Below are 12,981 nucleotides of genomic sequence, written 5' to 3'. Positions count from 1 at the left end.
ATTGGATTGGAGCAGAAGCTGTGCTCCACTCTCCAGAAGTCTTAAGATCCTGTGGCGGGTGTTGTGGGTAGCTGGCGAGTGTCCCTGAGCTTAGTTTTATAGTACATATTTGCTTGAGTACTAAGATAGAAAATTGATAAAGACCAAAAAGAGGGAAACAGGCTGTTCTTTCAAGGGAATTTTGGGAAATGTTCACAGTATCATTATAGTTGATATTTGAAGAATGAGTTGGAACTTTATCACGTGTATCCTTATGGTACAATTTCCAAGTCCAAGGCATAAGTCACATGTATTTGTATGACTGGCGTGACGAGGAGGAGTTCATGAGTAGTTTGTTAAAATGCACCAAAGCCTCCATGTCTGAGCACTGATCTGATGTGGTCCTCACACATTCCTTAACCTACGTCTCCTGACTTCTGGCTTTCCATGGATATCTGTTTTTTAGTTTTCTTTTCCTTTCTTATCACCAATTTTTACATCTTTCAAAATCTGCATTTTTTCTGCAGGTTTATTGTTTTACTGCCCCAATCAAGATAGGTAATTTGATAGAGGACAAAGATCTTGATGTTTCCAATTTGTTACTGGATCTCTAATATTAGCATAGTCTCAAACACAAAGTACACAACAAAGAGTTCGTTGAAATCAATGTGACAGTTTTCAGAAATTAATGTGTAAGTAGGTAACTGTCCTTTAGCCATTTCCTAGATGTATACCTTAGAGTGCAATTTTATTTTAATTTTATAATGGTGCTCATAATTTGTTTACCATAAGGTTTATGAATGTTTGAGTCATGATAAGCACAAAATCGCACTCCTCATCATTACATCTGTGAATTAAAAGTGGGTTATGGGAGGGTATCTTGTCTTTGTTTGCTGTCACTTATAGGGAGTCATTTTAAATCTCTATCAAAGTAAAATTCATGTTTAATTATTGACTTCTGTGAGACTGACTAGTATTTTCTGTAATATTACATAGGATTGAACCAAGTTTTGAGCCAGCAAGCAAACCAGGATATCAGTCCTCTAGACAGCATGATTCAAAGACTGCAGCAGGAGCAGGACCTCAGGCGTTCGGGTGAAGCAGGTGTTAGTAATGGCAGCCGTGTGAACAGAGGTAAGCTGAGATTGCACTTTAAAATCTCAGGTCATCCTAATCACCAGCACTGGAGAAGTGACTAAACAAATGGGACATCTATAAAATGAAACAGGCGACCAAAATGATTGTTTTTGAGTACTATCTACAAAATTCTGTATTACAGATGAATTTTTAAAGTACGTATAGACTTCACCATTTCCTTAAGTAAATGTTAGGAATAGGATTCTGTTCACCACCACCATTCCCTCGGTGTGGGGATGAAAGCCATTGCTTTATTCATACAGGAAAAATGATCTTACAGTAAATCTGAAAAACATGAAAAATCAGCTTAATATATTATTTCCAAATCATAAAGTCAAAGTTTTAGTACATTACTCTTACTTGTCATAGATTTAATGTTTAAAGTTAAATGTGTGAGCCATAAATGTCCTTATATTTGTTTTTCTAAACTCTTGAAAGACTTGGCAAGTTTATTTATTTATTTATTTAGAAGCAGAGTTTCTCTGTGTAGCCCTGGCTGTCCTGGAACTCAACTTTGTAGACCAGGCTGGCCTTGAACTCAGAAATCTGCCTCTGTCTCCCAAGTGCTGGGTTAAAGGTGTGTGCCACCACACCCAGCAAGTTTTTTTTTTTTTAAGTAATGATTTCATATTTGCAGAACATGAACTTAACACTCCATAATTATGAATGATTACTTTATCTAATCAATTGAACAACCACATTTTTGTTTTCATTAAGCTTTTGCCTGTGCTTTTTTGTTGCTGATAATGATAATTGAATTATTTGATTTATGTGGAAGAAAATGTGGGACTTTTATTTTTTTTTATTTTTTTTGGTTATAAGCTAAGTGAGGCCAGTGTCTAGGTAGAACTTAATCACCCTGATTTTCGCCTCATTTAGGCTCAGTAAGTTCTACCTCCGAAGTTCATTCACCACCAAATATAGGATTAAGGCGCAGTGGGCAAATCGAAGGTGTACGGCAGATGCACAGCAATGCTCCGAGAAGTGAAATAGCCACAGAGCGAGATCTTGTTGCTTGGAGTCGGAGGGTAGTAGTGCCTGAGCTCTCGGCTGGTGTGGCTAGGTAAGGAGAATTATCAGTTGCCTTCATTTTGACTAATACTGTTGAAAATATCTTTTCAGCCTTATAATTTCTTTTAAGCAAGTATTATTAGCTAGTCATCACTGTCAAAAATGCATTTTAAAATATTTTTTTCTATAACGATCTGTGTAAATGGTATGAGATAGGGGTGTGTTAAAGTCACAAATTAGGTTCACTAAATATTTAATTGAGGGCCTATTCAAATTTTCCATGGTTCTTTTGTCTGTGTGAGCATGAATATGCCTATGTGTGCATGTGTGGAGCTGAGTTGTTGATGTCAGCTGTCTTTCCCTGTGATTTTGTGCTTTATGTTTAGCACAGGCTCACTGACCGAACCTGGAACTCATTGATACTGATTGACCAGTGAGTTCTAGGGACTCAGTTGTGTGGTGTGTGTTCTCCTGGGCATCAGGATGCTCTGAAGCTGTGGCATCTAGTCAGTAGGCTGGTGCTGAGGATCCAAGCTCAGGGTCTCATGTTTATCATATAGTACTTCCTCTAACTAGGAGCCACAAAAACACCACTATGTACCTATCAAATCATCTCAAGTAGTAACTGGTAGCACCAAATGTTGGGTATGTATAGAGAAAGCCGCAATGCTTGTGCATTTTTTTGTGGCAACATAGCATGACACAGACACTCTGGAATACTGTTTTGTATTCTATTAGACAACTGTCATATATGACTTGAACGGTTGTATGTTGGAAATTTACTCTTATTAGCAAATGATAATCTTGTTTTTAAAATGGCTCATATGCCAGTTCCATATGTATGTGATTGTTTTGATTGTTTTAACCCAATCCCCCTTTGTCCTCTCATGCTTCCTCTAGGTTTTCCCTTCATTTGTCCAACTGTTTCCCCTTATACTTTTGGTATTAGTTTGTTTTGATGACCCAGTAATTTTAATTACGCTTGCTTAAGTGAGCATAGGTGAGAGGTAACTTAGAGGAGTCCTGGCAGTTTACCAGTGGCTATACCACTGAAGGAAGTATCTCCTCCTTAGCACCATTCACTACCAATAGCTTCTCAGGGAGGTGTAAAAACTTGGGCTTCCACCCTAAAGCCTTACCATTAAAATTGCCTATAGATTTTCATAGAAGTTTGTGATCCCCCCCCCCCTTTCATCCATCACAAAATTTGAGGGACCCAGTATTGAGAAAGTCTGGAATAGAACGTGGAATGATTAATATCAGGAATAGAACGTGATTTTGCGTTTGAGTAGTAGGTCCTGATCTTTGTCACTGGAAAAATTAATGTGTGCTTCAGTAATTGGTGGTTTTACTTTAAGGCTCTGACGTTGAATAGATTGCATGTTTGATGTGTAGGATTGTGTTAGCACAAGCCCAAGGTGTCTTGCTATAACTTTGCAGTATTTAAAACTTGATTCGATATATAATTACCAGAGCATATGAGGGGAACAGCAAAACAAGTCTCTTGATAGTATTTTAGTTATATTCTGAGCCACATGTTCCATCTAGAAAGAAAATACCAGAACTAACTTTACATTGTTAGTGTAAGAGCTAACACTCATTTTAAAGGAAATCATTAATAAAATTGTAGATTAATGCTTATGGTTTTTAATATTCTCTTTTAGTAGACAAGAAGAATGGAGAACTGCAAAGGGAGAAGAGGAAATAAAGAGTTACAGATCAGAAGAGAAAAGGAAACACCTAACTGTTGCAAAAGACAATAAAATACTTACTGTCTCAAAGGTAAATAAATATTAATGTGATGTTTAATAGTATGGGGGTAAGTATAATGATTATTTAAAAGATTCCTCTTAAAAATATAAGCATTAATATTGTAAGCAAAGTCATATTAATGAAAAAGTTATTATGGTTAATTCCTGATTATTTATTTGGATTATTTGATTTCTCACTTAAAACGATCTCTTAGCATATCCTTTCTCCAAATGCCAACTTTTTAAAAAAAGAATTACTTACTTATTTTACATATAGAAGTACATTGTAACAATCCTCAGACACACCAGAAGAGGGCATCAGATCCCATTACAGATGGTTGTGAGTCACCATGTGGTTGCTGGGATTTGAACTCAGGACCTCCAGAAGAGCAGTCAGTGCTCTTAACCGCTGAGCCATCTCTCCAGCCCCCAAATGCTAACTTTTATGCATATTTTATATTCAATAAACTATAATCAACCTAAGGAAAATATTTTTCAGTTCTTTTACTAGTTGTACATTCTAAAAGTTATTTTCCTCTAATTTTTTGCTCTTTTGTCCTTATCTGTTAATTGAGTCTGCTGATGTATGCTTCAAAGAATAGCCCTTTTCTCTCGAGGTGGTAGGGCCTGAGTTTACTTACTTACAATTGTCCTCAGTGTCAGGGAAATCAAGCAGCCTCTTCTGGCCTCTGCTGGCACCAGGAACACATGGGATGTGGTGCACATACAGACATGTGCTGTCCTCCTCATTTCAAATATACCCTTAAAAAATAAAGACTGGTAGAGTGTCCCTGGTATTTTGTTTTGGCATCTTGGTAGTCTGCCCTTGCAAGACTTGTATTTTCCTTTCTCTGGCTTAGCTGGAAAGTGTCAGAGCTACTAGGTATTAGGTTTAAGAACACTGTATGCAATAGCTTCTCAAGCAAGCCTTTATTGTCACTGAGCAGTGATCTAAATAATTTAAAAATTGTTGGTTTCTCACTGGTTTGTAGTGGCTTAAACAAGTTGAAGTATATTTTTCTTGTAAAAATCTTTGTGGCATGGTTTTTAAAGGCTGAGGTCGCAACCAAAAATATAAAAATTCTTGGTAGAGGTTGACAAGATTGGTTCACCTGGTTGACATTTGCTGCAAAGGCTGGGAAGCTAGGTTGGATCCCAGAACCATCATGGTAGAAGAGAACTGACCATATAGTATTGTCCTGACTTCTATATGTGTGTCACATGTTTGCAAGCAAACAAATAAGTAAAGGTTATTTACATTTAAATTAAAAAAAATTTTTAAAGCATTTTTAATCCATGGTTGAGAATGAATGCCTTTTCATTTTCTTACTCTTCCAGGACTTGACCACATACCTGAAGACAGTCTGACTTCACAGTTAAGGTTGTAGGGCTAAGGTTTAGTCAAGAGAAAGGTCCAAAGAGCATACATGCTTATCCTCTAGAAGGCTCTTTGATATTACTTTTTAATAATGTCATGCCAGATTTATCATTGGCCCCAGCACTGTCCCATGATACTCTAGTAAAATAGATTTCAGTTTTTGTTGAACGGGGAGAAAACAAGGTTAGTTAACAATTAACCTGCTTTCTTGTTCACTGTATCGTTCAACAAGGCGTTTAAAATAGACATGTGTGATGGCTAACTTCTAAGTGTGTGGGATACTGAGGTAGGAAAATCTTTATAAACTTGAGGACAGATCCTGTCTCAAAGGAAAACAAAACAATATAACAATTTAAAATGCTTCTTATATTTTTCTATTTGAAATTTCTTTTACCAGAATTATGAAATTGTGCATGAGGCTTTCCATAGTAGTTTTAATGACATGAATTTGAGTAGTTAGAAATTTTTATGCCAAGTGAAAGAATGACAGATTCTTAATAGTGGATTAATCAGTGTTTGACAAGGTAGAATATTATTTCCTTTTTGGCCTTTTATGCTTTCTAAGATTTCTATAAAATTTATGACAGATATGTTTGGAGTGGGTTTGTATGTGACTATTTTCTTTGTTTGATAGTGAGAATATAATTTAGGTTCAGAGTTACTTTGTCAGATTTTCCTGCTCTCCTTAGTGTCTGATGTCAGGTTCACTTTTTAACAAAGGTTTTGTTGCCTGCTTGTATTTATGTGTACCCTGTGCTTTCAATGCCAGTGGAATCCACAAGTGTCTCACAGAACCCCTGAAGTGTGAGCAGATTGTTAGGAGCCACTTGTGGCTGTGTAGGTGCTGGTATCTGAACTCCGGTCCTCTGCAGACCACCAACATTCTTAGCTGACCGTCTCTAGCTTCCAAGTTCATTGTTGTTCAGGGTAGTCCTTAGCTTTTGTATTCTCAGGTTTGACCGTGATATGTAAGCTTTTTTCATTTGTTCAACTCAAGTTCTGAAAGCTTAAAACCTTGTTTGAGGTGTTATTTTCTTCCTTTGTTGACTAAGGGTTTCAGCTCTGGATCCCCCTGTCCCAGCCTTACTTTTGAGGACTATGTTGTATAGGCATTTGCATCACTCAAATTTGTTTTTATTTGAGCTTTGCGCAGTAATTACCCTGTCTCATATTCTCAATCTTTCAGTCTGTATGGTTAGCCTGATACCTTTCCTCATTGCTAATTGATCAGTTTTTTATTTTTAGGATCTTTAGTTGGTTCTTTTTACTTAGGGATGTGATGTTTTTCACTCTTGAAGTTGCTTTAACTTTTCTGGGAGCATGTTGTGTTTGAATATCTTTGTTACTGCTTGATTTTGTCTTCTTCTTGAATATTTGCATTTACTATGTGTAAATTTGGTTTTTGTTTTTTAAATCTCAGGGTTGAGATAGGGTCTCTACACAGCCCTGGCTGCCATAGACCTCTTTTATGTAGGCAACACTGGCCTTGAGCTTAGAAATACACTTGCCTCTGCCTTTTGCATGCTGGGATTAAAGGAGTGAGCCACTATGTCTAGTTTGCAGATGACTTTTTGAGATTAATTTCAGAAAGAATTTCAGTTGGTAACATTAGTCCATTTCAGTGATAGTTTAAATATGTGAATTTCCATAATAACTTTTAAACAAGAAGGCCTAAAGCCTATCATCATTAAATTTTATTTTTATTTATTCTAGAATCATGCTCATGAGCATTTCCTGGATCTTGGGGATTCTAAAAAGCAACAAGCAAATCAGCACAATTACCGTACAAGATCTGCACTGGAAGAAACACCCAGGCCCTTGGAGGAGCTAGAAAACGGAACTAGTTCTTCAGATGTAAGATCTAAGGACATTCACAGATCTCTTGAACTTGTTTTTTAAATATGACTTTCATTGTTTACATTCACTATAAATACAATTTTGATATGGTATTTTATGTTTTATTCTAGCCATCTCTTTCTTTTAAAAAGACCTAGAGATATATATACATTCAATCTCAAATTTATAAAAAATATAGTCCATATGGATTAATTACTCTTAGTTTTCTTTGATAGAATTTTAGAATAATACCTTGCGAATAGAGTATGTTAAGTACAAAGTACTAGTTAGTGAAAATCCTGTAAGAGTTCTGAGGTTCAAAGAAGTGTGGAGTTTATATCTATATAACTGTTTAATAGTGACAAATTAATTAAATGCAGGTTCCTTTTGTATTAAAGCTGAGTTATTAAATTGTTCCTATGATGGTCTCTCTTAGTGTCACTCTCATAGTAGTTAGAAGCAGTTTGACTGTTATCCGTAGAAATTTAGAGCCTTTTACTTTTTTCTATGTGCTTTTTCTTATTTACAGATTTCTCCATGAATGTTTGCTTTTACTAATTTGTACATTTTTAAAGCAAAGAAAATCTTTACTCAACCACCGTCTTATTCAGGACTTTATTTTTGAGATATTTATAATTCTCTCTCTTTTTTCTTTCTTTTTTTCTTTTTTTTCTTTTTTTGGTTTTTCCAGACAGGGTTTCTCTGTGTAGCCCTGGCTGTCCTGGCACTCACTTTGTAGACCAGGCTGGCCTTGAACTCAGAAATCCGCCTGCCCCTGCCTCCCGAGTGCTGGGATTAAAGGCGTTCACCACCACACCCAGCTTTATAATTCTCTTTTAAATATAAAAGTTTAGAAAGTATTCTTACAGTTCAGTGTTTTAGGTTAGGAACTTGGGTATTTTGACAATTACAACAGTGGCATGAAAGATTCAGTCCAGTTTAGTATCCTTTTAAAGCAGTTAAGTAATTGTTTTAAGAGAAATTGGAGTGTGCTAATAGAAAATAATCATTAACATGGATAAGAAGCATGGATATTTTGGGTAAAATATTTTGTCTTTTATGTTTTGGATTTAGAAATTAAAAATAATTCTGTTTCTTTTCATTCCCTTTAAGAAAAAAAAATGAAGTACAAAACCAACTATCATTTATAGATTTTACTTAATTCATAATACACACACTTGAATAGTTATATAGTTCACATTCTTCACTAAGACACCAAAGTAGGAATACTGCTTCCCTAAAAGCATACATATACAAACAGCACTGAACAGACTCAGCAGGTTGCATTTATATGTTTATTTGCAATAAACAAACAAACAAACAAACAGTAATAAAGAAAAAAAGGCCAATGAGAGGGGCTGGGGGGTCGAGGATGAGGGGATAATATAATCATATTTAATTAAAAATTTAAATAGTAAAATATTATTTTGAATCTGGAAAGATGGCTCGGCAATTAAAAGCACTTTTTCTTCTAAAGGACCTGAGCTTGGGTCCCAGAATCCACATGGAGGCTGACAAACCAACTGCAACTCCAGTTAGCTCCATGGTTCTGATCTTCTGGTAGCAGACATATATGTGTTACACATGAAAACATGAGACTAAACTTAAACACATAAAATATATTACTTTTAAAAAATCAGTTATTTTAAGTTGTAAAGAGTAATATGCTCTTCAGATGGTTTCAGTGTGCCTACAAGGTAATAAAACTGAGTCATACTGAAAATTGCCTGGGTTTTGGACTGCAATGACTTAGGTTCAAATTCAACCTTTTGTCTTAATAGTTACATGGCTTCAAACAGGTTTCTGTAAGTTTTTAAAACTTGTACTTCTTTTATTGAGATCAGTAATACATGGCAGACGCAAAGAAAGAACTTAAAGTGGTTTAGTAGCTATGGGGACTGTGACTGTTATATAAGGAAGATACATAAGGGTTGTGTCAAGAATTAGAGCCTCGGAGAAAGATACCTTCACACATTGTTGCTAAGAGGAAAAACAGTTTGTTTAAAATCATCTCTAATTGGATAAAATACGGCTAGAGATGGAATATCCTCATTTGTAAAGTTGTTTTGATAGGGAGTGAAATATAAATGTACCTAATTTTAAGATCCTGCAACCATCTATAAGGAACCTGGCTTTTAAAAATGTTCAATAAGTTTCAGATATTAACTATAGAGCTTGTTGTCCATCATTAATTTGTTCTTTTTTAAACAGTGAAGCCTTTTGTTTTGGTATAAAACTGTAGTTCTAGGACTGGGTAAGATGAACATAGGACTCATAAGGCAGCAGATAAAGTCCAGACCCCTGCATTCAGTTCTTAGCTCTGAAAAATAAAAGTAAACAAAAATGAAATTCAATAAAATGAAACCTGGTAATTATTTCAGATGTCTTCTGAATCTAGTATTAATAGATATTTATAAATATTTGTTTTAGCTTTTTTGAATAAAAATACTAAAGTTGTATTTTTCTACTCCTAAGTCAGATGTTTGATATCCTACTGTTCTTGGGTCGTAGCTTATAAAATCTGTCTTTGTTGTCACAGGAAGGTGAAGTACTTGCTGTCAGTGGTGGGACTTCTGAGGAAGAGGAGCGAGCATGGCACAGTGATGGCAGCTCCAGGTAGAAGTGTAAAGACTGTACTTGTCCAGGTGCCTCTGTGCCTGTCCCCAAACAATGGGCACCGAGTTATAGGAAGACGCTTTAGTTAGCAAAATTTAGATTTTCTTCCTGATGAGTCTTTATGGGAAAATTACAACTAGATCTGTAATGTTTTTAAGTCTTCTGCGTACTTGTTTCTGAGTTTCTGAAAGTTATATTTAACATGGAGCATTTATTTATAAACTGGCTTCACTGCTGATTTTGAGGAATGTGTAAGCATCAGATTGTGAAAGTAAAGAACTTTTATTCTTACATGGCTGTATGTACAGGACATTACTAATTTTCTCTACCAGAGATGAAAAGGAATTTTCTACTTCTTTTTGTTTTGATGGTGCAAGCAAGAAAACCTTCAAATACTTCTGCTGGAATTGCACATGTTTAAAGTCCTTATAGCTTTAGCTACATAGCAAGGTTTGAGTGGGCGATGGAGACACACCCTTGGGGAAGGAAGTCCTAAGAGCATTAGCTACATAGCAAGGTTTGAGTGGTCCATGGAGACACACCCTTGGGGAAGGAGTTAATTAGTTTTTCCTTCTTTTTCCTTTTTCCTGTTTCAGCAATTCCTAAAAATAGATTTCCAAAGGAAACATTAGTGGGTACTGTAAGTTTAGTACAAGATTCTGATTAGTTCTAGGATCAAAATCTTTCTTGACCCTCAGTAATGACTCTTAATAATGGTATACAAATGTCTATAGATAGTACTTAATATTTTTCTGTTTTGAGAGTGAAATATTCATAAATTGAGAACTTACATCAGAAGAGCATGCTTAAAACTTATTTTTTGGTCTTTAAACAATTTTAAAGATCATGTATGGTGGCACATAGGTTGAATTCTAGTACTTGGGAAGTAGAACTTATATCCCTTTAAGACATTTAAAAATGATAAATCTATGCAAAATAAGCAAATACTCTAATATACTAAAGTTAAGAAAGAAGACAATATAACTAGATATGTGGAGGGAACCATATCAGGACTACCTATTTGTGTAAAGGTGTACAGGAAAGATATGGTATATAGTAAGACAGTTTGTGTCATATTTTTCTCCTTAATGGGAAAGCAGATAAAACAGTCTTGGTTGGATGTAATTTTTGTGGTCCTACCACTGAGCCATACTTGTTCTGAAATTACTTCATTTTACATCCTAAGATTTTACATGTTTAAGTATCTTCATGTTTATGATTTCAACCTTCCAACTGTCTAGGTACACTTTTCACCTGCCAGTTCAGTATTTGCCTACTGGAAGAGTTCCTACTGGGTTAAAAACTTCATCCTTGCTGAGTGTTGGTGTTGCGCCCCTTTAATTCCAGCCCTTTGGAGGCAGAGGCAGATAGATAAAAGAACTTTATCCTTAGGCCAGGGATGCTAGTGCATGCCTGTCCAGTAATCTGGAGGCAGAGGCAGGTGGGTCTCTATGAGTTGGAGGCCAGTTAGATATAGTGAGGTCCCATCTTAAAAATAGAAAAGAACTTCATACTTTGGCTAGTTCAGCAGTTATAAGGCTTCAATCATCACTTCAAAAGAAGTGCTGAAAAGGAGCTGAAGGGGTTTGCAACCCCATAGAAAGAACAACAATATCAGTCAACCCCCCCATCCTTCCCCCTGGGCCCTCAAAGCTCCCTGGGACTAAACCACCAATCAAAGAGTACACATGGAGGGACTCATGGCTCCAGCTGCATATGCAGCAGAGGATGGCCTGGTCGGTCATCAGTGGGAGGAGAGCCCTTAGTCCTGTGAAGGCTCTATAGATGCCCCAGTGTAGGGGAAGGCCAAGGTGGGGAGGCTTGAAATGGGTAGGGGAGCACCCTCATAGAAGCAGGGGGAATAGGGATGGGATAAGAAGTTTCCAGAGGGGAAACCTGGAAAAGGGATAACATTTGAAATGCCAATAAATAAAATATCCAATAAAAAAATTCTAAGATCCCCTCATAAAAGAAATGTCTATGCTTGCTTGCTTATTGTGGTGCATGCGTGCTGGTTCTTCAGGGCTCTTTCTACTTCTGCTTCAACTGATAAAGGTGATGCTCCATTCCTCATTTCTTGTATGAAGAGTATTAATGACATTTGCAAATAGCGTGCTTCCGGAAATTATTTACTTAAGTTCTTAAGTTTATTTTTCCATGAAAGTTGCAAAATTTGCTTTTAGATATGAAGATTAGGGGGAGTTTAGCATTAGGAAAAATCTTTTAGACCATTCATGCCTGTATCTTTCTGACTTATTGACTGTCTGTCTATCTATCTAAAAAAAATGGTCTTAAAACCACCCGACTGTAAGTAGCTTCTCTTCTTTTAGTGACTACTCCAGTGATTATTCTGATTGGACAGCAGATGCTGGAATTAATTTGCAGCCACCAAAGAAAGTTCCTAAGCATAAAACCAAGAAACCAGAAAGTAGTTCAGATGAAGAAGAAGAATCTGAAAACCAGAAGCAAAAACATATTAAAAAGGAAAGAAAAAAAGCAAATGAAGAAAAAGATGGACCAACATCACCAAAGAAAAAAAAGCCCAAAGAAAGAAAACAAAAGGTTGATTTACAATTTTTATATCAAGTGTATATCAAGTGTTTTCTTCTGGGGAAATGTTTCAAGGCATAAATGTGAATATCCAACAAGCATGGAGGTTTATTGACAAATTCTAACAGAAAAAATTCAGAGGAATATAGTAAGCACTAGTCAAGTACACAGAGATATGTTGACAGAAGCATTTTCATGTTTGACACCAAGGAATGTTTACTCAGAACATTGCCGTAGTTTATAAATGATTGCGTATTTAATTTCAAAAACATTTTTAAATCCACTGAGATTTATTTACATAAGAAAAATAATAGTTTATGAGAGTTTGTCTACTAAATGGTCTTACATTAACTATTCTAATTATTAATCCTATAAATAGGAAAAAGTTGCAGGGGTACATCACACGAAATATGCATGACAAATCGTGTCATAGTGACCATAAAGCAAATACAAATCAGTTATTGAGTCAAATAGCCTTTTATAGTTCATTAAATATAGCATGCAAACTCTTCAGTTTTCACTTTTTGAGTTCGTAATGTGTTTGGCTAATTAATGAGAGTAGAGAGAAGAAAGGAAACAGTAGAGAAAACCTGTCCTTATAAAGCTGAAAATTGCTGGGCGAGGTGGTGCACGCCTTTAATCCCAGCACTCAGGAGGCAGAGGCAGGCGGATTTCTGAGTTCGAGGCCAGCCTGGTCTACAGAGTGAGTTCCAGGACAGCCAG

The 12,981-nt window shown here is 36.0% G+C and overlaps 1 protein-coding gene across 4 annotated transcripts in view; it reads left to right on the top strand.

Moving 5' to 3' along the window:
- Phip (pleckstrin homology domain interacting protein) overlaps nt 1-12,981 on the top strand; it is a 114,715-nt gene that overhangs the window by 66,257 nt on the left and 35,477 nt on the right. For 3 of the 4 annotated variants that reach the window (XM_029481609.1, XM_021173412.2, XM_029481608.1), the window contains 6 exons: nt 976-1,113; nt 1,996-2,179; nt 3,792-3,909; nt 6,970-7,110; nt 9,632-9,708; nt 12,039-12,270. In XM_029481609.1, coding sequence (XP_029337469.1) covers nt 976-1,113; nt 1,996-2,179; nt 3,792-3,909; nt 6,970-7,110; nt 9,632-9,708; nt 12,039-12,270 — 890 coding nt within the window. The remainder of the gene's footprint in view (nt 1-975; nt 1,114-1,995; nt 2,180-3,791; nt 3,910-6,969; nt 7,111-9,631; nt 9,709-12,038; nt 12,271-12,981) is intronic. The other variant, XM_029481607.1, reaches the window with a different exon arrangement.

This window comes from Mus caroli, chromosome 9 (genome assembly GCF_900094665.2).
Source record: "Mus caroli chromosome 9, CAROLI_EIJ_v1.1, whole genome shotgun sequence".
NCBI classification, from domain to species: domain Eukaryota; kingdom Metazoa; phylum Chordata; class Mammalia; order Rodentia; family Muridae; genus Mus; species Mus caroli.
Note: the sequence above shows the minus strand (reverse complement) of the source record. Positions and strands in the feature narration are given on the sequence as shown.